Source organism: Lepisma saccharinum, chromosome 27 (genome assembly GCF_977018435.1).
Source record: "Lepisma saccharinum chromosome 27, izLepSacc3.1, whole genome shotgun sequence".
Taxonomy (NCBI): domain Eukaryota; kingdom Metazoa; phylum Arthropoda; class Insecta; order Zygentoma; family Lepismatidae; genus Lepisma; species Lepisma saccharinum.
The window spans coordinates 2,369,135-2,395,632 of NC_139255.1; the positions used below are offsets into that span (position 1 = coordinate 2,369,135).

At 38.1% G+C, this 26,498-nt stretch overlaps 1 protein-coding gene across 1 annotated transcript in view; it reads left to right on the forward strand.

The window, feature by feature from the left end:
- LOC145980356 (dipeptidase 1-like) overlaps nucleotides 1–26,498 on the forward strand; it is a 141,982-nt gene that overhangs the window by 23,848 nt on the left and 91,636 nt on the right. Inside the window, exons 3-4 of the mRNA XM_083113409.1 lie at nucleotides 10,857–11,031; nucleotides 20,969–21,125. Coding sequence (XP_082969535.1) covers nucleotides 10,857–11,031; nucleotides 20,969–21,125 — 332 coding nt within the window. The remainder of the gene's footprint in view (nucleotides 1–10,856; nucleotides 11,032–20,968; nucleotides 21,126–26,498) is intronic.

Here is a 26,498-nt window from a genome sequence, read left to right on the forward strand (position 1 = left end):
TTTTTGCTCATCAGATGAAGTTACTTCAGAGGGTTTCATGTTGATTGTGGAATGGACCGAGTTGTTATATTTATGTAGAAGTTCTGGAAGAATATTAATCCATTTATAATTACCTTGCAGGGTAAATTGTTTATACATAAGATTTTTTAAGGTTTTGTTGAATCTCTCTACAATTGAGGCTTTGAGATCACTGTAACTCGAGTAATGTTTTATTGCCTGGCTTTTAATAAATTGTTGGAACACAGAATTATAAAATTCTTTGCCATTATCTGTTTGCAAATAGCGCGGTGATCTTCCACTCTGATTCATAATTGTCCTGAAGGCTTCTGTAACACATTTTCCAGTCTTGGATTTGAGTGGCACAGCCCAGGCAAATTTTGAAAATGTGTCTATTACAGTGAGTAGATACTTGTAGCCCTTGTTGATTTTGTCTAAGTTTTTCAACTGCCCACTTGCCATTTCAATCAAGTCGCTCTGCCATAAATCATCTATGCCCTTTGTGACTACTGGGAGTCTCTTAAAATTATGTCTGGCCTGTCTGTGTAATTCATCAACAATAATTTGTCTAGACATAATATGTAAACAAGAATATTGCAACTATAGGGTGTTCAGCAGCTGATACTACAGGATTTTCTAAATATAATTTGTCCCCTATTTGTATTTTAAATTCCAGAGTGCCATCATCTTCAGTATAGGCTGTTTCTAATGTATTGGGATCTGTAAAATCCTCTAACTCTACACTGGTGATTTTTGGTTTGTTGTCAGCATTTGTTATTGATAAGGTGGGGTAGTGGTGTGCCTGTGGCTGTAGCCAATATTTGATCTTGATTGGTCTCAGTGTGCCTCCAACAAAAAACTGGTAATAAAATTGTGCAGGGGACAGCATATATATTTTGCCACCTGGTGTAAATGGTGAATCATATTCTTTGTTGGGGATGCTGTACAATTCAAGAATTACTGTATGTTTAGGATTCTCGATTATGCCTGTTATTTCCTTTTCTGCTGTGAGCAATCTGCTTGTTACAGATTCAAGGTGCTCATTGATGGTCCTAACAACATCATCATGGCCTGGCTTGATTTTTATGTCCACAACAAGTTTCTTGTATTGTTGCACAATCTCTTGTAGCTGGGTGGCAAAAACAGACAGAGCATTTGCTTGATTGGATTCCATGGTCCCTAGCTGTTGCTTGATATTAGCTACAATTTGTTGCAAATTTTCAACAACTGCCAATTTTGAATTTTGAGCAGTAAGATCATGGACCTGTCTTCTGATATCCTCAAACAGGGCATGCAGTTCATTAATATGTTGATTGGTTGGTAGAGTGGCCACTGTCTGAGTGAGTTGTTTGATCTCTGCTTGGATATTCTTGATATCTTCTGATTTCAATATCCTATTCACAGCTCTCTTAATATTTTTAAGTTCCTGTGATGTGGGAAGATTTGAAACAGTATTCTGCAAAAATTCAAGTGCCAATTTTACATTGTTTAATTCAGAAGCATCAGCCACATTTTGCATAGCATTTTGGAGCAGGGCTATATCTGCCTGAGAGGGTGTGGATTGTTGTAAAATTTCAAGCTTTGTTTGGATATCATCGATCAAGTGATGAAAATGAGATAGCTCAGATTCAGTGTTGAGGTTTTCAAGCTTTGTGATTTGTTGCTGGACACTGACAAGGGTATCTACAATTCCAGGCAATCGGGATTCTAGTACATTTGTCAAATCACTTTGCACTGCTGCTATTGTACCTTCAAGATGGGTTATGGAACTTTGAATTTTTCCAAAATCTTCATATGTTTCAAGTTGCAGCTTAATATTGGCAACACTCCGAGTTATTGCATTCAAAGCATCAGAAGATGGCAAGTTGTTCATAAAATTTTCAAGTGTCTCAATTTTTTCTTTAACCTCGGCTATGGCATTGTTCAGAGGGTCCAGATTAGGTATTTGGAGTGATTGAATCTGTTCCTTTAGAGTGGAAATCACTAGATCAAAATCTTCTTGTGACTTTATGCTTTTGACAATTGTTTGGAGCTGTGTCTGGACATTATTTATCTGCTCTTCCAATTGTTGTTTCAATTGCTCAGAATTGGTAGCCTGGGTCTTAAATTTGGCTTGAAGAGCTGCTACAGCCTCTTCCAAACTTTGAAAATTATCCAAAGTTGCCAGATCAGTATATTTCTGAAGCAATAATTTGAGTTCAGAATCAATTTTAAGAAGAGGGTCCATGCATTGTGATTGCAAATTTGTAATTTCTAATTGAAGACTGGCATTGAGTGTGGTCTGTAAAGCTTGTAAATCACTTCTTAATTTCTTGACTCTGACATCAAGCATCAGAATCTCATCACTGTGATCTTCATGTCTTGTATGGCCAAATATATCATTAGGCATTTTTGTTTTAGTGGTTATTTATTATAGAGTATCTGATTCTTAATTCTATAAAAAAAGGTATAAGCTTGTCATATGATCCCGGGACCTCAATATATAAGCAGTCACCAGCAGAAACAGTATATACAGTGCCAGAAATCATGTTTGAGTGCTTTATCCTGTAAATATTTCTCCCTACTGAAATCTTGACATCACCCTCAGGGGTTGTAATAAATTGCAATTGACCACCTACAGGTAATTGGTAATGATTTAAATTATTGTTAAATATGTACAATGTTTTACCTGTTTCATCATCAACATCTGTAAGTATGCTGTTCAGATGAATAATTAAGAAGCCACTCAGTTTAGACAGCATATCAGAAGAGGGTTGTGGTGTCGGCAGGTCCATAATAGCCTGTTTTTTGAACCCAAATAAGTTCATAGGCATGTTTATTTATTTCAAATCATGCTCTGTAATTGGGCATTGATTTCTATTTTTCAAATCACAATGCCCCCAAGGTAAAGTATGTATGCCACATGATAAAATGTATCTCTTATCATCATGTGGGTCCAGGGCCACTTTTCTTACAATATTGCTAGTCAATAAGTGATCCACACTCTGGATTCTGGATTCTGATGTTTTGATTAAATTCTGAGATTTGATGCAATTTTTATAATCTTCAAATACAAGCTCTTTTTCCACAGCTACTTTGCCAATGCCCTTGGCCTTTTTGACAACAGCACTACATGTTTTAAAACTATACACCTTGGCACTTAACCCAGCAAATTCTACAATAGCATCACCACATGTCTCATCTTTTAACTTGCCAGGTACCTTTTTGTTGTGGGGTTGAATTATTGTATGTTCACTGGTATCAAAGTATTGAAACAATTCAGGCTGTGACATATCTTGATAAACATCTTCTGTTTTAATATCAAGAATAAAACTATCCGTGTCCATGTACATCAATTTTATATTATCACCATAAAAAGGTTTCAACACATCATAATAGAGCTTTAACATATGTAATTTGGACGATTCCAATATCGCAGCCCCTACATAAATAGGTTTATCAAACTTGATCTTTGTTTTCTTCATGTTGAAAAGTGCCATGTGCTCATCATAAATTCTTCTGTAATTGAAATTAGGCTTTGCAACCAATTTTTTGCTCAGACTGGGGTCAGTAATTATTTTAACATCGGTATGTTTTCTGACATTTTCAATAGTTTTGCCATATACAGAATTGACCATCAATTTAAACAAGCCCTTATCAAATTGGCTCTTTGCAGATGTTCGAAGCTCTGTATTTGTATCAATGTATGGTTTCAACCATTCTGAGTGCCTGAACCTTAAGACTTTGCCAATTTTGGTCACTTGAACACCATGTTTCATCAGGAACTGGAGGTTTTTGTAATATATGACATAGCCTTGTTTTGGCTCCAGAGTCATCATGAGCTTCTTCTGTTTAGAGCCAGGTGAGCACTGAACCTCGGGAATTGGGGGCAGATCAGAAAATGTATTGTGCAAATCATCAGGAATTGTCAGATCAACCTCTAAGAAGAGGCCATATTCACTGTCATCAAAGTCCTGAAGAACCTCAATATTGAAATCTTCAACCCACTCAAGCCCTGCATATGGCAGTTTTTGCATCATGGCATGACCATAGAGGCTGTTTGCATCTACATACAGTATAAAATTTGATGGCCGTGCTGGATCATAATCAGGCATATATTTGTTATTTGCTCTGGCATATCTCTGAGAACATTGCACCATCCCCCCTCTTATACATTTCTCCATAAACAGATACTTATCTTGATCGTGGATCAGATCCAATTGCATTTTAGTGTTCAAAAATGTTGCGGCCCATGCTAGGCCCGGGGCACTGTAAAAATACACTGGGTCCAGTTTATAATTTTGCATGGAAGATTTTCTGAATGCCTGCATTATATCAGCTGAGAGGGTGACATCAAGTTTCAAATATGCCATGTGATAATCACCAAATGTCTGGCAATTTAAATTGTTCCACATCAACTGAGCATGGTGATAATCTTCATCACTGATTCCAGATCCTCTGATTCTGCTGTAAAATGCTTCTTGTGGTGGCAGGGAACACTCATCAAATTTAGAAAAATCTGTAACATAGACATATGGATATACACCCTTCCGCCTAATTAATTTCAGGTCCTGATTTGGAAACATGGCACGTGTGATTTTGAATTGATCATCAGATAATTGAGTGGTCAGTGTAGCCAGGCTAGCAGGTAAAAATCTGTAAGAATCAAGAAATCTTATGTGAATAGGAACACCATTAACTTTAATTATCTTGCTAATAGATATATATTTTTCATCATTTTCAGCTAAAATATTTAAATTCTGCTTCTCAAACCCCTCGTATCTGATTAAATGATGATAATCATAATTGGATGCTCCATGGCAAAATATGGGGATAAATCTTGGTCTCTTGATCTGAATATTACAGCTTTTACACAGGGCCATTAAGAATTTACCATCTGTATGAGAATGGTGATGTACCTTGATATTTGTATCTGAAAATTCACAATCACATACCGGGCATTTTTTTGCATTGTTGAAATCTTCAATCTGTTCCTCTGTTAAAGGCAACATAGGCTCTGATTTTAATAAGTTGTTAGATGCTATGTCACGGCACTCATTTTCCATTCTATGTGCAAATATTTTGATGGCATTTGGTCCCACGTATAAGTATGGCTCACTAGCTACACCATCCCGTATAACCACAGAACAAAAGCTAGAAGGTTCATGTACCTGATATGGTGTAATTGCAGATTCCTCAGGATCTGGGCTACAAAATGCAAGAGGTTTGAGGTTTGATTCAAAATCACAGACAATATATGCGGGGTGTTCCAACAAGGCTTCAAACTTTTTGAATTTGCAATTTTCACTTGGATTGGGCATCACCATATGAACAGGTTTATGGTTCCCACAGTATTTCAGATGCTCAATTAACTTGTTTTTTGCAATTTCTGCATTCTCTTCCCGAACCCCCTTCGCCATTTTTTGACCATCAAATACAGTTAAGCATCTTCTGCACAACTTGAATATTGTATTAGTTTTGTCTAGTTGTGTTCTGACTAAAGCTTCAAGATTATGTATCAGAGTGTAATGATATGTGCCATCCCCTTCAATTAAGAGCAGATCAATCGGAACAGCAGATTCATCATCAAGTGTACTGATTCTGAGAGGTGCTATCGGGCAATTGCCAGTGGAACAAATAAATACATTAATAGATAATTGTTTGCCATTGATGTGCCTGGCCTTTTTTTCAAATTTATCAATATTCTGAACAGACATTGGATATTCCAAACCCTCCATTGCATCGTCAAAATCATGTTCATGCTGTTTGTAATAAGTTATTCTCTCAGGATGCCTTGAAACTGGATACAGAGCAGCTAAAATACACCACAAAAAGCATTTCTGGTCATTATTTTTTATATTAACCACGGCTCTTTTGTTTTTGATATTGGCAGGTAATGGCAAATATGTAGAACCTTTTAATGGGCTGAATTCAGAAATATTAACATATAACTTGTGCGGAGAGCCGCATAGGCTCCATCCTGACTCTTTTGCCGCAAATTCAGAGTGTTTAGTATTCAGTTGATCTATCAACCTGCTTATTATTTTGTCCGAATTTGTATTTGAATAAACCGGTACAGTTTCTGTTATGTGGGGCTGTGTAAATTTTGTGCCATTTGGTTTCTTATATTGAGTATACAATTTGAGGGACAGCTTATAAGAGCCATTTTGTGCATTTAGAATTGCCTGTATATCAGGTTTTTTACTGTTCAAAAAATTCTTAATGCCACATCTTGGCTCTGATACAAACCGGTGATCTCTTAATTGGCCGTTAAAACTGCTACGGATAGGTGCATAGCGTGGCTGTTTTGCTGCTCTGGCATTAACAGGTGCTTCGTGCTTTCTTTTCAGACCAGATGTAGATGGTTGTGTTGATGACTGTACAGAGCAATTATTTTTATGTGTATATGTGAAGTATTGCATGTTATATTTTCTATGGCATTTGGGGCAAATTTTTGTGGGAGTTCTGCATTTGTCCGGGTTACAAATCTTTTGATGCTTGGCCCAATTGGGGCTGGATATATTTTTATTGCATTGATTACAATATTTTTGACTTGGCATTTTTGTTGTTGTTTATTATATACAATTTCCTGGGATTCAATTCAAAACTTTATACTGAATAAAAAATATCAGTTGGCTTCAACACTGTGCTTTGTGTGTGTGTGTATGTGTGTATGTGTGTATACACTTAATATTTTTGGCTTTGGTATTTATATACAATTTCTTGGGGTTCAAATGAAAACTCTATGCTGGATAAAAAATATCAGGTGGATTCAACACTGTGCTGTGTGTGTGTGTGTATGTGTGTATGTGTGTATACACTTAATATTTTTGGCTTTGGTATTTATATACAATTTCTTGGGGTTCAAATGGAAACTCTATGCTGGATAAAAAATATCAGGTGGATTCAATACTGTGCTGTGTGTGTGTGTGTATGTGTGTATGTGTGTATGTGTGTGTATGTGTATGTGTGTATGTGTATGTATGTGTGTGTATGTGTGTATGTGTGTTGATATTTTTGGCATTGGTATTTATATACAATTTCTTGGGGTTCAAATCAAAACTCTATGCTGGATAAAAAAAAGCAGAAATAGGGCACAACTTGGCCACAAGTAGACCGGAAGTAGGCAAACCGGAAGTGGACCGGAAGTGGACCGGAAGTGGACCGGAAGTGGACCGGAAGTAGACCGGAAGTGGACCGGAAGTGGACCGGAAGTAAATATGTGTGGGTGGGTGTGGGTGTGTGTGGGTGTGTGTAGGTGGGTGTGTATGGGTATGGGTATCTGAGGGGGTTCATACTTTCTGAGGGGGGTCATACTTTCTCATGGATTCCATGAGGGCTTTTTTACAAAAATCTTGGATTAGGCAAGAGTTCCACACTTGAGCAAAAAGCTCGTATGGGCATGTTGAGCTTGTTTTAAGTATAGCAAAACTGCTTGAGGGGGGTTCATACTTTCTGGTCCTGTCCCTACCGTAAATACCACTACTTTCAGAAAACACTATTTCACTGTGTTTTTTCCATAAGAATATTGATCGGAAACGACTCGTGTGCACAAATTTATTTATTTAACTTTATTCTTTATTTCATGTAAATTCATTTATTGACTAATAAATATTTGTTAAAGCAACGTTAATATCATTTGCACTTTAAGAAACATTATTCCTGGTTGTTTACATTGTCTATTACACAATTTGATAACGATTTACTACTCACGTGTTAACTTCTCGTCTATTTGAATGTCTCAAGAGTCCGAACATGATTTCATTATTAAGACTCCCGACCTTCTTGGCAAAGTGGTTAACACATGACGCGAAGACGCAAGGGGTTCCGGGTTTGAATCCCCGCATGACATTGCCGTATTTGGGGAGTTTCCCTTTATTAATTTCATCACTCATCCTCATCTTCGTGATTATCCTAAAGTTGCAGAGAAGCGAAGTAAAATACACCCATGCAAGCAAATCAATTTAATTAGACCGAACACAGGAAGTGTTGGACATCCGATCTAACCGTCCAGGTTCGAGTCCCGGACTAAGCATGGGTTATCTATGTCAGTAATCCTTCATCAATTGCATCTCATCCTCATAGTAATGCTCAGTAAAATGTATCAGAAAGGCACTTAAAGAAACAAAAATACAAATGCAATTAGAGACGAGAGTGGTATAGTTGTCGACAGCATGCAAATTAAAGTGCATTGCAATCACAAATTAACATTGCTTCTTGTCCACATTTCTCTTAAAAACTGAATCTTGACGTTGTAGTTACTATTAATGGATCAAATTAAATTATTGGTAAAGAATTTCCTCATTTCTTAAACTGTAAGTGGATATAAATTGAAAGTGCAGTGTCACACAATTCAATTTCCTGTCAGGGACAAATATCGAAGCATTGTTCACCAAACAGGTTTCGGCTCATTCAGAAGATTAACAATTTACTCTGTATGACTTTGTGGTGTTTCGTACATTAATCAGCCAGCAATCATAGGTGGACATCTTGTTACATCAAACCTTATTCATCACAAGAACATTTCTAACAAGTATAAACTCATGCACTCCTATTACTTATTTTCTTCATTAATCGAGCTTTATGGTACACGTCAACAGAAAGTTCTTTCTTCTAGTCATTGGCACAGGACTGACGAAACACACAATGACGCTATATTCCGTTGTTGAGCAAAGATAAAGTTTGGTCAGAAGGGGTGTGAACAGGTAGTAGAAAGGTTACAATCGGTAGGCTAGTTGCTTGAAAACGTCAATTCTGGGTATAATTCGATTTCCTATAAAACATTTGCTGCCCTCTATATAGTAGACAGTAATACACGCCACAGCATGTTCAGCATATAATATTTTTGCCTGTATGTCTGTGTCCATTTCGTGTGGATTTAAAACACGTTATTTCAATTGGATGCTTGGAAATGTGATGTTGATGGCATATTCCATTTGAAGAGTGCCAATATTAGAGTTCGCACGTATTTTAGTTGGATCAATGATGGCACTATAGGGAGATTGGACGAGAAAGTGCCCGGTAGACACATTCTGCCTAGTAAGTAAGAAAAAATAGATAAATAACGTGTTCCACTTCACTCGGTGCAGACAATCAAAACTTCATCCAACAAAAAAAGGACAAAAGAGTAAATAACATAATTTTGGTGAATACTTGTGCCTCAAAAGCTTATTCAACTTTTAGTATGATTCCCAATAGTAAATTGGCATAATACGTTTTATCCCCACGTGCAGAAAATTGGACAGTCAATTGGATTTTCGAAATACAGTAATTGAGTTGGGGATCTCACGTATCGCACACCGTGTTGAGCACCTTGGTCTACTGGCGTCAGAGCGCAAATCCTTCGTTGTTAGATAGGCATGTAGGGATTAGTACTACGCGTATTATAATAAATACCCAACAGTTTTTCTGGACTTGACCATAAATGTATTATTTATGCAAACTGCTCTGAACCTAACATGCTTACTCTAACAACGAGAGGCCTCCCCAATGGCGCAGTGGCAGCGTCCTCGCCTTGTGATCAAGGGGTCCCGGGTTCGATACCTCGTGGTGGTACATATTGGTTCGGATCCCACTTTAAACTGAAGGTTCAATCCCGATTAGCCTTACTGTGCATAATGTTGACTTAAAACACCAAATCAATCAATCTAACAACGAGAACATTTATCGCGATGTCAGTAGACGACGGTGTTCAATAAAGTGTCCGATAAGTGAGTGTCGTCTGGTTATAAGAGTAACTTACAAATGCGCAAGCCGACGGCCCTGGCTGTCTTTCACCTACTAGCAGAAACATGTAGGCACAACTAGGCCTTCATAGTGTTTCAACAAAAGCTACATTCCACTTTTTTGCCCATCTAAGGAGTATTTATTCGGAAAAGTTTGACGTATCCACCGACCTGCATGTAGTTCAACTATAAGGCATGCTGGTTTTCATTTGTTTGCCTTTCACCCCTTGAAACGTTGCTACATCGTACAGTCACTGGCAATAAAAATGGGACACAAAGATACTGGAGAACTCGCTTCCCTGCATGTCGTGTTGCCTAAACCTACGGTGATAGAAGCCATTGAAAATTTGCTATTAAAATCCACCTATTACCATTTTGTTATTGAATCACTGCGTCCTTCGTTGATTATGTATGTGCAGTTATTTATTACTTAATTATAATAATTATAAAAAGTTTCATCATTAATAACAAATAATAACCAATTATTGCATGAGTGTCACACATATTTTACCAGTCACTAAAACTATAATATTTTTTTATTAATGCTTATTTGTTTATAGAGGTGTAGTGAATCATTAGTTATTATGATTACCAAAATTACCATCATTATCAACCAATTTTACACTCTCACTGGCATGAGTGTCTCAAATACCTCACATTCAAAGATAGCGCCTGATACGTCCACCTAGTACATTTTGCCTCTCATTTACATTACATTTCTATTTTTATGAACAAAAGTGATATAGAGGGGCCTCCCCCGTGACGCAGTTGTAGAGTCGTCGCCTTATAATAAAGGGATCCTGGGCTCGATACCCGGTGGAGGCACATTGTGGTTTGGATCCCACTTTAAACTGTAGGTACAGTTCCGATTAGCCTTACTGTGCATAAAGTGGACTTAAAACACTAAATAAACAACAACAACAACAAAGTGATACAGAAATATTAGGAACACCCTAGGAAAGAATGTAATTTATTTTCATTTTTGATAAACATTTTCAGAAGTGAAAAATCGAAAAAATAGAGATGATGGGTCTGACAGCCCCCCACCCTCACCCGCCTCCACGCATCGGATAAATAGCACATGTTATTTCGCTTCCCGATCTTGAAATTAAGTCGCAATACAATTCCTTAATATATGCATCTTGTTCATTACAGGTCCGGATATGGAGCTAAATAAGGTGCTCCTTCTTCCTGGAATTCTAGTTTTCGTCGGAGTCATGTGCTCAGTTATTGGAATTTCAATTGAGTTCCAGCAGAGGGGGTCTTCAGCACTGGAGGCGAGGTTGGAAGTGGTGAAAAGGATCCTGCGGGAAGTTCCTCTAGTGGACGGGTAAGTCATTGCAATGAAAGATGAAACAATTAAGATTCCTTCTTATCTAGATTATGGATTTGAACCCACCCTTCTCCTTTTTCTTACCTTGCAATTCCCGTTCAACTCGCATTTCCAGGCTGTTAAATAAAATACAGTTGTTGTAATTATTTTTCTTAGTAATAATAATGTTCCTTTGGAACACGATTAAAATACATTACCTCGAAACTGTATGTGCCTACGGAGTCTTATTGAAAACTGATCATATAGTGAACAATATATGAGAAAACTTCAAAATATTACGTTTAAAGCAGAGGTGTAGTTGGCATTGTTGATTTCCAGGAAAGCTTTGATTAACGAATAGACAGAAAATAATGAAGGAAATGTTATGGGAAAACAAAATACCTGTTGAAAAAGTCGAAGCTTAAGGGAAATATCGTGGCGAAGTGACTAGCACATCGCGCTACGACGCCAGGGGTCCCGGGTTCCAATCCCGGCCTGGCATGGATGTTTGTGAGTTTCCATTGATCAATTTCATCATATCATCACTCATCCCCATCTTCGCAAAATTAGCCAATATGTGGCTTACAGTGAGGGAGATGCTGAGCGTGTAAAGTGATCGACTTCCGATCGCGCTACCGAAGGTCTCGAGTTTCAGTCCTGTCGAGGACATGGGCGTTCCTTTTGTGTTGCTTCATGAATATCATCTTATCACAACTCATACTTGTTTTCGGAATTAGTCAACAATTGCTTAAAGCGACGTAAAATGGGCGTGATGGGAAGCTGGCGCTTGTCTTCTCTCTTATTCCTTCTACGTGTACAACCACCGGCAATATTAAAGGGACACTTACGTAGATCTTCAAATACTCGCTTCCCTGCTTAGCGTTTTGTGTGTTGCCTAACCCTACGTCGGTAGTAGAAGTTGCCATTGAAATTTAACTATTAAAATCCTCTTTTAGGCAGCACACATAAAGCGTTGCAGGGAATGGAGTATTCAGGATATAGGTTTCCGCTTGTGATTGCCTGTGGCTGTACCTGAACAAGATGGAAGTAAACCGTGTATAAGAATGCAGGCGTTGTGAAAATCACAGTGTGAAGACATTATGGGAACTTGACATGGACTTCATGTAAATGCTCTGTAGGACCTTCCTAACATGGTCGGTTTGCACCGGACGGATATGGGAACGTAATAGCATGCAATAAAGCCTGTTTAAAAGGCACATGCTGGCCAGCACAGGCACAGCAAGCTGTGGCCTACACCCTGTCCCGGGTATCTCTGGAGGAAGCGAACGAAAACAAGTCTCTGCTCAAGTAGTGACTCGAGACGGCTCCACCAATAAACACGTGAGATTGAATGGGATTGCGTGGAGGGGTGAAAGCGATTGCCGTTACCAGCCTTCGCAGCAGCTTGTACTGCTTCCCTCTGCCCACACGATTTCTCCCTTGTCTGGATAACAGGGACAGGAAATAGTAGTAGAGTTGTATTGCTTTAGGTGAATACTGTGGACACAAGGAGAAGATCTGGGTTACTTCGTATCAACAGTGAAAAACAATGTCAAAGTGGAAGCATTTATTCAACAAATACGGAGCGTGGATATTGAGTCGTGGGTAAAGGGGATGTCAAAGTCAATCTCTTCAAACTGGATTGGAACTAGTCTGGGAAAGGTATTTCGATTAGTGAAACAGTGTTTGGAAGACTTAGAAAGGTAGGGACCGGTCGATCGCGGAACGTTTTTAGTTCGATCGCAGCTATTTATTGTAATTATACGAATATACGTTATATGAATTCAACCTCTATAATGTATAATGGATTGATCCATTTTTCATGCAGATTTCAGTTTCTGAATATTTATCACTGCTATTCATTCCTTTTTTTAATTTTCGCAGTTTTTAACCTCATCGTCTTTTGTTCCCTTGCCGACGCCATCGGGTATGACAGCCGTGAAGGCGAAGATTCGCGCTGACTGCCAGTCGCCTTGCTGTGCTCGCGGGTCTAGAGTGCGTCTGTGTGACTGCTTGTCGAAGAGGTGAAAACAGTGCGTTTTTGCGAGTGTGTGACAGTGTGATTGAGGTTCAAATGCGTATATATGTATGTGCATGTGTAATATCGTTGTTTGAACAGCTAGAAAATGAGTGCTTCTAAAAAGAGCAAAGCTACAATTTTCACAATGAGTGGGAAACCAAGTACTTTTTTGTAATTGTGAAAGACAAATGGTGTTGTTTAATTTGTAATGCCTCAATATCATTGCCAGAAAGGGCAATTTAGAGCGTCATTATAATGCACTGCACAGCAATAAATACGATGACGATTTTCCGCCCAAAACTGACATTCGTAAAGCTAAAGTGAATGAACTTAAATCAAATTTAGTTGCTCAACAACAATTTATGATGAAACCAACCTTAAAAATTATCAAAGTTACCCTGTGTTCCTTCAAAGTTTGCCACCTGATAGTTAAAAATTGCAGATCGTTTACCGAAGGAGAATTCGTAAAAGATTGTTTTCTGAAATAGCCAATAACCTTTTTGAGAGAAATAAGGACCACAAAGAGATCTCAGCTGATGTTAAAGATGTTCAGTTATCAAGAAACACTGTCGTGTGGGAATCAAGAAAATTAGTCAGAACATAACTGAACAATTGATGAAAGATCTATCCAATTGTGTTCCTTCTCAATCCAATTAGATGAATCTACGGACATCAGAGACACATGTCAGGTACTAGTTTTTATTAGGATGGTCTCAGTATATTTTAAAGTTGAAGATGAACTCTAAGGATTGATATCTTTGAAAGGGAGAACTATAGGTAAGGTCATATTTAATTCTTTCATTATTTTGTTATAAAGCTTAATATCCCATTGCACAAACTGGTTTCCATTACTACTGATTGGGCAAAATCAATGACCGGGCACGTTAATAGGTTTATTGCCCTCTGCCGACAGCATGAAGCATACCACTGTATTATTTATCAACAAGTTTTGCCAAGCAAAATGCTTAGCACAGAAACAGTCATAGCAAATTCTATTCGTGGTAAATCACTTCAAAGACGGCTATTTAGTCTCACTCTTGAGGAAGGGCAACCTGATATAATTTTTCACATTGATGTCAGGTGGCTGAGTAGGTAGACAGACGTCTCACTAACCAAAAGATAAGCCATTTCATTTAAACACATATTACTTTTATTGAATTATTTATTGTGTTATTTGTATATATTTCCTACGGTGCTTAACGATTAATGTAGTAGCTCACTGACTGTTCTGACAATAAAACGTAGATCACTACTTGATTGAAGTTGGACATGCCTGTTTTATTTGTACACTGCCGGACAAATCGTTCGATGAATTTAGTAAAGGAGCTATACTGGTACTAATATACGACAAATATTAAGATAAAATATACTCGTATAAGTAACTCTTGATGAGGTTGGACATGTTGTTTCAAAAGGTGATGGATAATCAATACGCTACAAGGAATATGAAGGAGAGGAGGAAATAGAAGACTTGTTCGTACAAGAGCTCAATATTCAGTGGCAAGGCCAATTTTTTAAATACTGTAAGAGTAATAGCCTAAAAACTCTGGGAGAAGGAAAGAGTACTATACTAATCTATACATGGAGATAAAATCCAACTAGGTTCATTAAGAGTTTTCAAGATTTTGAGTATTTGGTTTTAAGTCCACTTTATACACAGGGAGGCTAATGGAGACTGGATCTACAGTTTAAAGTGGAATATGAACCACTTGGGCCTCCACCGGGTTCGATTCCCGGAGTTGGTGATCTAAGGTCGGAATTTTTTCGGCCTTGTCCCCACATAAAGCGGCTCTGGGGCTCACCCAGCCTGAAAGCAATGAGTACCTGGGAGCAACACTGGGAGGGGGAGGGTGTAAAGAGGATCGAAGCGTGGTGCTGATCAGATCACCTTCAAAATAGCCGAGACCGAGAATGTGTGGGGGCCCTATACCCACATCCCCTAAATGTGCCTTCATCGCACGGTGCTGTATGCCCGGGGAACTTTAATGTTGCCTTACGATAATAAAAAGGAAGGGTCAAAAGCAAAGGATAGCTTAGGGGTCCAAATCTTATAAACCTCCCATGTGCAAGTATGTACATGAATGGAAAATCAGCATCGGTTATTAATCATGCAAATATGTGTTCGCGCTATAAATACAGTATTTGGAATCTTGAATTTGACATCTGAGTATACAGTGATACCGCAGGAGCAAAATCCCTCCATTACATCTTTTAGGACATATCTGTAATACATGAGATGAGAATATACATCTGTGCGTATTTGCCTTGAAATAACCTTTCCCGGCAGGAGCCAACTTCTCCTTTACGATAATCTAAATAAAGAGATGGAAAAAAGACATGGACGTAGTTTGCACAAGGAGAATTTCTCCCTGAGAATCAGTTTCTGGGAGGAAGCAGAGGGGGAAAGCCCAATATTGAGCTTACTACGCATGCCATTCGCCGGCGGGGGCAAATTTCAGAAACTGAGGACAGGATTGGAACTAGAAGAAAATAGGGGGTTCCATGGGGGGAAGGAGGGAGTCGGTATTGGGGAAGAGCCACTTTTAAATCCAGCGAAATCATTTTCGGCGTTCCGGAAAGTTTAAATTTCACTCTCAATATTGCATTACTGGTACGTTGTATAAAATATCAAATTTTTTATGGAGAGATTCACTTTCTTCTGCCAGAGGGATAGATTTCAATACAGTCGAAGGATACCTCAGTCGATAAATGCAGAACGAGGTAGTAATGTTTAAAATAGGAAACTGGGTTTCACTGATAGAGAATGTTTCAGAATAGGTATTTTATTATGAACATTTTGGACTCAGGTAGACCCAACCAGAATGCGAAATCCTGGCAACACTTTTTCCTAGGCAATACCTTAACCAAGAACTTTCTGGGGAAGATCCCTTGACATAACAATACAGATAAACAATTAGAAGCAAGAATACAAAATAGTCTACCTGTGCAAAATATGGCGAATTATGTGGGTGGTATAACACAGTCACTTATTTACGTGCCAATCTGTTGGAAAACAATTGCATTGTGGCTTGGAACACTGTCGTGCCGTAGGAACCGATCACCGGATGCAACCAGCTCTGTTTTTTTCTCATTGCGGTCTGAATCACAATCTAATGCAACGTGTCTTTGTGCAAACCAAGATCCATAGCAATCAATTTCAGTGACTGTGCACGGTTTTCATTCAGTTTCTTTGGAACGTTTTCAACATTATCGTCAGTTCGACTGGTGGAGGGCTTCCTGCCCTACCTGGGATCAGACGCTACATCTTCCCGACCAACACGGAATCGACGATGCCGAATGAAAACATTGGCACTACAAAAGGCTTCATTGCCATAAGCAGTTTTATGTATTTGGACGGTTTCTGAAGGGCTTTTACCGAGTTTTACACAAAACGTAATCGCCACTCTTTGTTCTGTTTCAAATCCCTTACGAGGGTATAACACACTGATTTGAAAGCTCTAACTCACTCAATATCAATAGAATTAATTAATGTCCGAAATCATGAAGGTAAGTCAGAAAAACATAATTGACATGCTAATGTTGCTGTTTCATTCAGTCAGTCAATTTTCATTGAAGACTGAAGATAGCCTCAATGAACTTGTTTTTATTGTTATTATTAAACCAGCCTGCCTCTTTGGGGAAAAAACTGCAACGGCATGTTTACATTTATTTCCTGCCCAAGCTTTGCAATACAGGTGAATTGCAATATTTTCAAATAATTTCTGAGAGCCCGAGTTACACAGTTTCAGTTACAACCGATGTGCAGTGCAGATAAAACAGCACTGCTTTGAAGAGCCAGTGAATATACATTAGTTTCATCTGCATTTTCCGTGTTTTTTTTATTATCATAATTAAATGCTTCGCTCTCAGCACAGCCTCACCTTCGTTATAGTTCCTGGAATCCACATCACATTCGCAATATTTAAATATAACGCGTAATTTAAACGTTCCTTACATACCAGCAATGACAACACGCTGCTATTACGTACTACTACTGAATGTAAACAAAGATCAATCCTATGTAGAGCGCCCATATTGGAAGCGACACTAGCGCTCAGGTGGTAATTTTAATCGCGAATTGTAATGCGTCTTATGCATGGGTGCGGTGCATGTACGTAGAATGTCCAGATGGGTCAATGTTCTTGTCTGTACTGAGAGAGATCAATGTCGACTTGTTTATTAATATTGAAGGGAACATAACTGTTATATAACAGCTCAGAGCTCTGTTGACAGCGTGAGAAAACAATTCTCTCAGTGGATACTGAACTGCTTGAGATGATGAAATTTGTATGGTTTATTAGTATAGTATATCCGGACATATATTCTTGGAAATAACTTTGAAGAGATCCTTACAGACTTTTTTCTATTGCTAGTCGCAAAGATGGACCAAAGGACATGTTTCGACACACTAACTTATCATTGGTTGCATTTGAGAGTGATTTCTAAGTAGTGTCACATGTAAATGCATAAGGGGTGTGGATTCATTGACTTGGTTTAGTTTACTTCGCTTTTCTGCCACCTGTGGGTAATCGCGAAAGGTTAGAATGAGAGATGATGTGGTGAAATTGATAAAAGGATACTCACATAGTGTGCCCAGGCCGTGATTCGAACCCGGGACTTATGGCTTCGTAGTGTGCTACGCTAACTACTTAGCAATGGAGGTCGGCAGAGGTAGTGGAAAGCATTAAAAAAGGTTCACGGGAAACATTGCAATGCGTTTAAGTATATTTTATGCACAGTTAGGCTAATCAAATGTGGATCTCCAATTTACAGTGCGATGCTAAGCACTATGGACCTCGACCAGGTATCCAGACCGAGAAACCTTGATTACATGATTGACTCAGTTGGTGCTGTAAGTCCACTTTATGCACAGCAAGGCTATTCGAGACTCAGTTTAAATTGGGATCCAAACTACTATGTGCCTCCACCGGGAATCGAAGCCGGGACCCCTTGATTACAAGGCAATGACGTTTCCAAAACTCCATGGTAAAAGCTCGAAGAGTAATATCGCATTTAGCACATGAGGAATAAGGACGATACCGGCGGAATGCAGCCAAAAGGAACAAGCACGAAAGCAATATACAACAACAAAACACTCTCGCGGATCATTTTGCAACCTTTCAAAGCATTTACAGTTCTCTCAAAGCCTGCTAAATTGTAAACTTGTATTTCTGAATCAATAGCAGTATGTACATTTTGTGCGTGTGATATGTCATAAGTAAGGAAAGAATTCTAAAGTGCAAAATTATTGTCGGGAAATGAAAAAAATAGTAGTAATTATGTTTTACAAAAGGTTCAAAAAGAAGGTGCTGATATAATACATTTAAGGCAATTCCATGCTCTCTTTTTCTGCGCCTTCTATATATAATGCGCGCGGACCGCATAGAAAACTGTAGTTCTGCCGAATAGGTTTTGTTGACGTTTGTGTTCTTTTCTCGCGGGATTTGCTATATTATCTTAGGAATGAATGGGGCTGTAATGATTACAAAATTTTATAGCTCTCGTTCTGCTCTAAATACGTGGACTATAGAATTTTATATAGCTGCTCAGCAAGAGTGAAAAATCATTTATTTTTCATTCCATTCTTTAACAAAACATGAAATAAAAGGAAGGAAGACGGTGCTGAAGCATCAAAGAGGGGGGGAGGGGAAATGTGATAGATCCGCTGATCTCACGAAAAGGTACAAAAAAGGTGCAACAAAGTGTGTTCATTTTACTTGATTTCATGTCCTAAAATACATATCTCAAGCGATCGGTATGAAAACAGCCGTATTTGAGGTAAGGTGCTGCACCTTAAAATCCGTTCCCTAGTCATAATACTAGCACGTACAAACGTATATCTCAATAACCACTCATTCCATAGGTCGTCAGTCCGCCATCTAGTTCAAGGAGTTTGTCAGGTGTTCATTGATATGTCACGTGGTGACTTCATTTATTTATGCATTGCACATCTACAGAGGATTGAACCTCCAATTGCCGAAGGCGAAGACTGCGTTTAGTTAATACAGAACAAATTGCATGGAAGATATAAACACATATTCATTCATTCACGCACAACAAATATATATACATAACACATGGCAAAATAGTATATACATTTAGGCAAGAAGTATTTCATAAGTATTGCACACTGTAAATGGTAACATTTATATTTTACAATCTAAATTCTAAATTTGGATTTCTATTTGGATGAGAGCATTCTTGCCAAACATTTTTCATTTCATATCATATCAATTATTATCGATTGTTGACAGAAATTTCATCCTTAAAGGAGATTTGGTTATTAGATCTATTCTATTTGAAGATACTTTTAAAGGAGACACCAGTTGGCTATGCTGGGCAACCAGACGGTACTGCACCTGGGCTTAATTGTTCTTGCAGTTCTCCCCGATGGCGTAGTGACAACCTCGTCACATTGTAATCAAGGGTCCCAGGTTTGATACCCGGCAAAGGAGCTCACTTTAAACTTTAGGTAGAGTCCCCATTAGCCTATATGTGTACAAATAGGACATAAAACAAAAAAAATCAAATAATACAATTCAGTTGGTTAATACGCATAATAAGTCAATAACCCTATGTCGAAACCCATAAACTAAAATTAGTCAATTAGACAATAACATAGATGTCTGTCCTATCTGATTGACTAAATCACGTTAATGCTGTAACGTTCTTTATTGTGAGTATTTAGTTTAGTAGTTTAGTTAACTTTAGTGTAGTTAGTCGGGTCCTGAAGAACTACTTTCTTTGCTTGAGTTTGTTCTTTCGTATATTGAATGTAATCACAATTTATTCTCATAGCCACAATTAACACAGCAACCTATCATTTCATTGTAACTAAATTAACTTGGGGGTTCGTCGTGCTGACCTCACGTCACTCCATGGGCGGTTGCGTCAGAGGTTATTTTTTTAAAAAAAAAAACTAATGTATCTATTTCATTGGAATTGCAGAAAGTAAATTGAAATTCAATGTATAAGACAGAGAATAATGACAAGTTTTCTGTGGAGTGTAATATTGTATGTCACAGAAACCCTGGCACAATGCAGAAGTAGGAAAAGGCAGCTTGGAGCTTAATAAATGTGGCTATGGCTAAAAATGGAGCGTGTGAAATGGACCGGCCAGGTAAAAGCCTAAACTCTCTTTACAAGAGTTGCAAGTAAAGGAGAAAAGCTACAAGGGATGAAGAAAAGGAAATGGAATTGACTAAGAAGAACTTGCCTACTAATAGGTGGGCCCGATGATTTCGTTAGAAGAGTTGGAAAATGTTACAGTAATAAGAAGAAGCCATTTAATAGACTGATCCTGGGCTGATATAACGCGGAGTTCAAGATCAGAAAGTCTGGAGCTTGTAGTGAGCATTCCTATTAGAGCGCTGCAGGAAAGGATTTTGCTCGGACGACGCTAGATAGCGCATGGAATTGATAGCTTATTAGCTCGGACAGGCAAAACGAGCGGTATATACTCGAAGCAAAGTAGTACACATATAACTATATTTTGTCTCTAGTATTGGACACTGAAATATAAATCGTGAATTAAGAAACGCATTGAAATTAAAACTTAAGTAAAGATAGTCATTATCTCCATGTTAAAATGTCGTTTAGTTTATCATACCAATACACAGTGCTGTATGAAAATTTATGATTGTGGGTTGAATCTACCAAGTGCAATATGTTACAAATAATATGTCTACGATTATTGCGTGTCACATTAAAATGATCTTCCATTATATACGCTCGAAAGTGGGAGACTCAAACGAGTACAAGCGAGCGCATGTGGTCCCATGCATTACTCCAATGCCAGTTATATAGATGCCATAAAGGCGTATAGGGGCGTATAGGCGGAATAATTGAATATTTAATTTTGGTTTTATTACATTTCAATTCATTCTACTTTAATTGTTTAAGTTTAAAAACATGAATTCCTTTTGATATTTGCAGGCATAACGATTTACCGTGGAACATCCGAAAGTTCTTGAGGAACCAGCTCCGCAACTTCCGCTTCAACGAAGATCTCCGCCAGGAGGAGCCTTGGTCGAAAAGCTCCTGGTCGCACACGGACCTCTACAGGCTGCGACACGGGATGGTGGGTGCTCAGGTAAGGATGAGAACTCTCTCTAAATGCTTGTCATATTTATGTATACCAGTATACATTTTTTGCAGTGCATAAATATAATAAATTATATTTACAGAAGTATAACCACATGCATATCTATATTCAGACATTCAAAACTATGTTCACATACATACTCATATATAAACACATATACACATAATTATATTTACATACATACTAATGTACACAGAAACATATATAATTCTCTAGGGCTTTAATTTATTCTTAATGTTCTTTAAAGAATATACAGGGATTGCTCGAAAGACATAGCAAATTCCAAGTCTCCGCAGTTCCTGATTATTTCGTTGTGCTTAATACATAGTCGTAGAATGGGCGAATTCTGGTGTACTGTTGAGTGAGATTTGCAGTAATAAAATGGCTGCCTGAACCGTAACATGTACTTCTTAGCTTTAAACAGTAATGTTTGGAGATTCGGATTGTCGACTATCCCGTTAATTGATGTCATACCACTCTCCTCATATACTACAAAGGTGTAAAATTGAATTCACTGAGTAGTTATTTGTATGATACGCGTACCTGCTCCTAAAAAGATGATCTTTTGTATTTTTTGTAATACACGTAACCAACAAATTTCTTCTGAATTATTTTTATTTTTTTTGCTATTACATTGTGTGTAAGATGACCAAACTACACTTGCATATTATAATTTAGGTCGAGCAAGGCAAGTAAACAGAGAGATCAGTGCTCTTTCATTGTATAAGTCTTGTGAATTTCTAATTAAGAACCTTAAAGTTCTGTAAGCATCATTACAAATCTGATCAATATGTGTTACAAATGATAATTCTCTCAGAAGAGCCATTTGGCCTTACCTCAGAAATAAGTAATATCCGTTAACGTTATACGAGCCTGACTTGGGTTTCCATTGTGACGGTGATATTTAAGAAGACTTTTATTCTTGCAATATATTATTACAGAAGGATATACCTTATTAATCACTTTAATATATTAGTGCTTGTTATAGTATTTTCTTTTTAATATTGTACATCTTTAGACTCATTTACGTGCCTAAAATAGTAGAGGCACAAGTGTTAGGATCCCACTTTATACTGTAGGTCCAGTCCCGATTAGCCTTACAGTGCATAAAGTGGTCTTAAAACACCAACTCAACTCAACTCAAATGCGAGAAAAATAAGGATAGTAGTTATTTTTATCTCATCGCTTCCTATTCAACTACTATCCACACCCACATTATAATCTTTGATTTGCCTTTGTAAAGTCACGATATTCCTGCATTAATACAGGGTGGTTCATATGTCCCAGAAAATTCTATTTTCTCTGGAACGGGTGCGGAATGGCAGATCTAACTTCATCTGGCTACATCAGGTAATTTGTACCGTTACAGCTATCACAAAACAAATTACAGCATTGCATTTCTTGGAAACTTGTAATTTTTTTTGATACCACGCAATGACTCTCTTGCCACTTGGAAAGTTTGACCTCTATCCAATATAGCGGTCCTTAAGATGGGGGACAAGTTCTGGAAGCAGCCTCACACATTTGCCACTTACTCTCATGTACCAAGGTGAAGTTGGATCTGCCATTAACTCATCACCTTCGAAGATAAAAGGGTGTCCTGAGAATTGTAAATCTCCCTGTATATCTTCGACTTTTCTATACAATTTATGTATATTTTTAAAGACCGTTTGAAGCATCTAAATGTCTAGAACATGTTAAAGTATAGCACAGAAGGATCATTGTACGTATGTGCTTCCCAACGGCATACTGGTAATCAACAGATCCCTAATTCCATTGCCGCTGGAGGCACATAGTGGTAGGGGTAGCCAGCCCCGATTGGCCAACCTTCACATAAAGTGGTCTTAAAACAAAAACTGAAAACGAAATAATGTAAACCAAACTAATGTAAAGTATTCAAAACCAAAATATATTAAAAAGAATGAAAGTAGACTATATTGCAAATACACAAATTAATCCAGTCTTATTTTAGCACTCAGAATTAAGTAAGAGTTTGTGGTGATTACAATTATTGATTTGTGATGAGACAGCAGTAAGTTCAATAATAATTTTTAAAGGTGAGTCATAATAATGATAAATTCAAATTCACTTTTCCATAAATAAGCCAAACCATATAACCGGTGCAGATTTTCAGCATAATTACTTCGTATGGAACATTGTTTAGTGTCCTAGTAACTACAACATTTTGAAAGCCCTGTTAAACCACAGAAACAAGGAACACAAACGAACATATACAGAAACAGATAACCGCCATTTACATTCATCAACTAATTCCTGACGACGAACATTTCCCGCTGTCGACCAGCCTACAGTAAACAAGAACAACTATAATTTATAAATAAATGCACGTTCACTCCCAATATGCACTTTTGGATAGTACCTAGATTTACAATAAAGGTGTATGCCACAGACAGAAAACATTCCTCCCCCGCAAGTTTTTTGTGGCAAATTCGCTGTTGGGGGACAAATTGTTACTTTATTATAGCAGAATATGGCGACATAATATTGTGTGTGTGTGTGTGTCGTATATTTACGCAGAGATTAATTTTTGCACACACGTAGGTATTTCTTAAGATAATGATTTTCATAATAACCACGATTTAATTCACAACTTACAAAACTATTTCTAACGTGACTAAACTTACATTTCCATGCATAAACAACTTCTTAAAACAATATAATGTTTAGAATCGATTGTAACCCGATTAAAATATTATCCGCACTCAACGTTGTGATAATTCCTACAGATGTCGTGACAGAGGAATTAGGGCCAAGTGTAAATATGGCACGCGAAATTTCTAAGTAAGCAAATCATAATAAAAACATAAATTTTGAATTGCTTAATCTAACAAAGAAAATGGCTCAAATCTTGAGGAAAGAGGAGGTAACAGAAAAAGATGACGCCACACGTGGAAATAGCCTGTAAAGTTTTATAGATCACCCTATTTTATCAACAGCTTAAGAACATTCATTGGTTAACTTTAGTTGTAACATTCCTCCGAAAGTAATGTGAAGTAAAGATAATACATGAAAAATAACTTTAAAATCAGAGCGCTTAATTTTTTCACCATTTGGGAGAACTTTAAAATTTAAAAATGCAATTCGGTTATCATCCGTGTGAGAGAGCATGTGAATTATTAAATAACACATTTCAGCTTTGCGTTCGAAAAGGGACAACATGAACTCACTAACTGGCAGCACTGTTGCATACTTTACAAGGGAGGAGGAATGTAAATATAAAATGTTTCCTTCAAAAAGGAAGGGAGCGAGTTGAAACGTATACTGGTAATGATCATGAAAGAGCATGATATGCAATGCCACTCTGCCAATGTTTGTCAAAGGTTAGGTCTGTTTTATGCTCAGATAGGCTAATCCTGACTGAACTTAAAGTTTAAAATAGTACCCCTATTTACTGATCATTAGAGGTCGATTCCCGAACACCTTGACTACAAACCATCGGTATTACCACTACGATATAAGGGAGGTCCTGAGGCTACTATGTGTAGAACGTTGATGTTGATTGACGCGTTTCTAAATATCATGTGTCGCTGGTCACATCAGTGTGAAAGCTCTCTTCAACAATCAAGGCAAAAATATATGAGTTGATGAGAGTACCTGCTTGGTAGTACAACATTAGAAAGTGTTGATTCATTGATTGATTGATTTGTTTTATTTTACTTCGCTTCTCTGTCACTCTTGGCTAATTTGCGAAGATGGGAATGAGTGATGATATTGTGAAATTGCTGAATGGATACTCATTAATATCCATGACCAGGCCAGGATTCGAACCCGGGACCCCTGGCGTCCTGTCCTAACCACTCCACCACGAGAGCTGGCTAGAAAGGTTGACTCTCAGATCAATCAGATGGGTATTGTGCCAGTGGGAAATAATTACTTAAGTGGACCATTAAAGGAACAACTTTTCGCCTGGGATTTCGAACTGTGGCCACCCACCATCGTGAGGAGAGTGGAATATGTAACCTGGTCACGAACGACTAGAACAACGACTGGTGTTTCGTCGTGTTGTCACCCCGTAACTAGATGGACTATAGCCCACATCTGCGAGGCATGTGGGAGTGTGGCCGACAGTCGGTAGGGAGCAAACGCCGAAACTAAATACTAAGAGCTCTAAACCAGGTCGTGCTAATCTAAAAAATCCTAACCTACAATTCCGCTCAGGCCTAAGAATGCATATATGGTTAGTTTAGGATAGTAGGGCCAGATTTATGTTTTTAGCATTTAGTTTTGGCGTTTTGTGGAAGCTGGGTGTGACCCGCACCAGACTCGTCGATAGGTAATCCTTGTTCCTCACGGACTGTTGTGCTATGGGTTATTACATATAATTTTCCAAACGTTCCTTCCAACATTTGCATTCTCTATAACTTTGTAACGAACAGAGATATTTCAGTGAAATATACTTCACAGCAATCTTTAAAGTTTCACCTGGTAACACTGCATTTCTGTCATCCTCATCGCCACGCCATTCACATCTATGCATTCCTACAATCTCGTCCTGAATCCGAAATGGCCATGATGACAGGATACCTATATCTTTGCTTTGAGGTCATCCAGATCTCTTGGCATTTCCGCGTACACTTCCGTCTTGACATATCCCCACAGCCAAAAGTCAAACGGAGCTAGGTCTGGCAACCTTGAAGGCCATGATGTGGGTCCTCTGCGGCCAACCCACGTGCTGTTTGAATCGACGTTATCTTTGAATCACCTGATCGCTCGCAGCACAGTCACCTGATCCTCTCAAAAGCGCAGTGTTCCGAGGTAAAACTTTAAACTTTAAACTTTAAAGACTGCTGTACAGTATAAACTTTATTTCACTGAAATATCTCTGTTCGTTACAAAGTTATAGTGAAAATAAATATCGGAAGGACTTTTGTAAAACCCTTATTATTAACCATCGTATTAGATTTAAATGCAGTGAAAAGACAATCCTAAATAATGGAATGCAGTTGACAAATACCATTCACGCACGACGAGACATAATCATCGTGTTAGTTACAAGCTCCTCTAATCCCACAAACAGCATTCTGTCTAAAATCGCTTCAAATATTAAGATATGCATCCACGAAGTTCTCCAAGCGTTTTCACACAAAGTAAACACATCGTACATCACTGTTTATACCGTCACTCCAAACCTTCACTCTAATCAGGGTAACCGAGTTTCAAACATGCACGTTGGACAAAAACAAGAGAGGGAGGATCGGCTAGGTTTGAGTGAATCATACGTTTCATTTAAACCCTTCCATGGAAACCGCTTTTCAAAGCGCAACCGGGACGAGTAAAAATCTGCTCACGGTGCAGTGGTCAGCGCGGTACCACAACACATGAAACCGCACATTAGCAGAA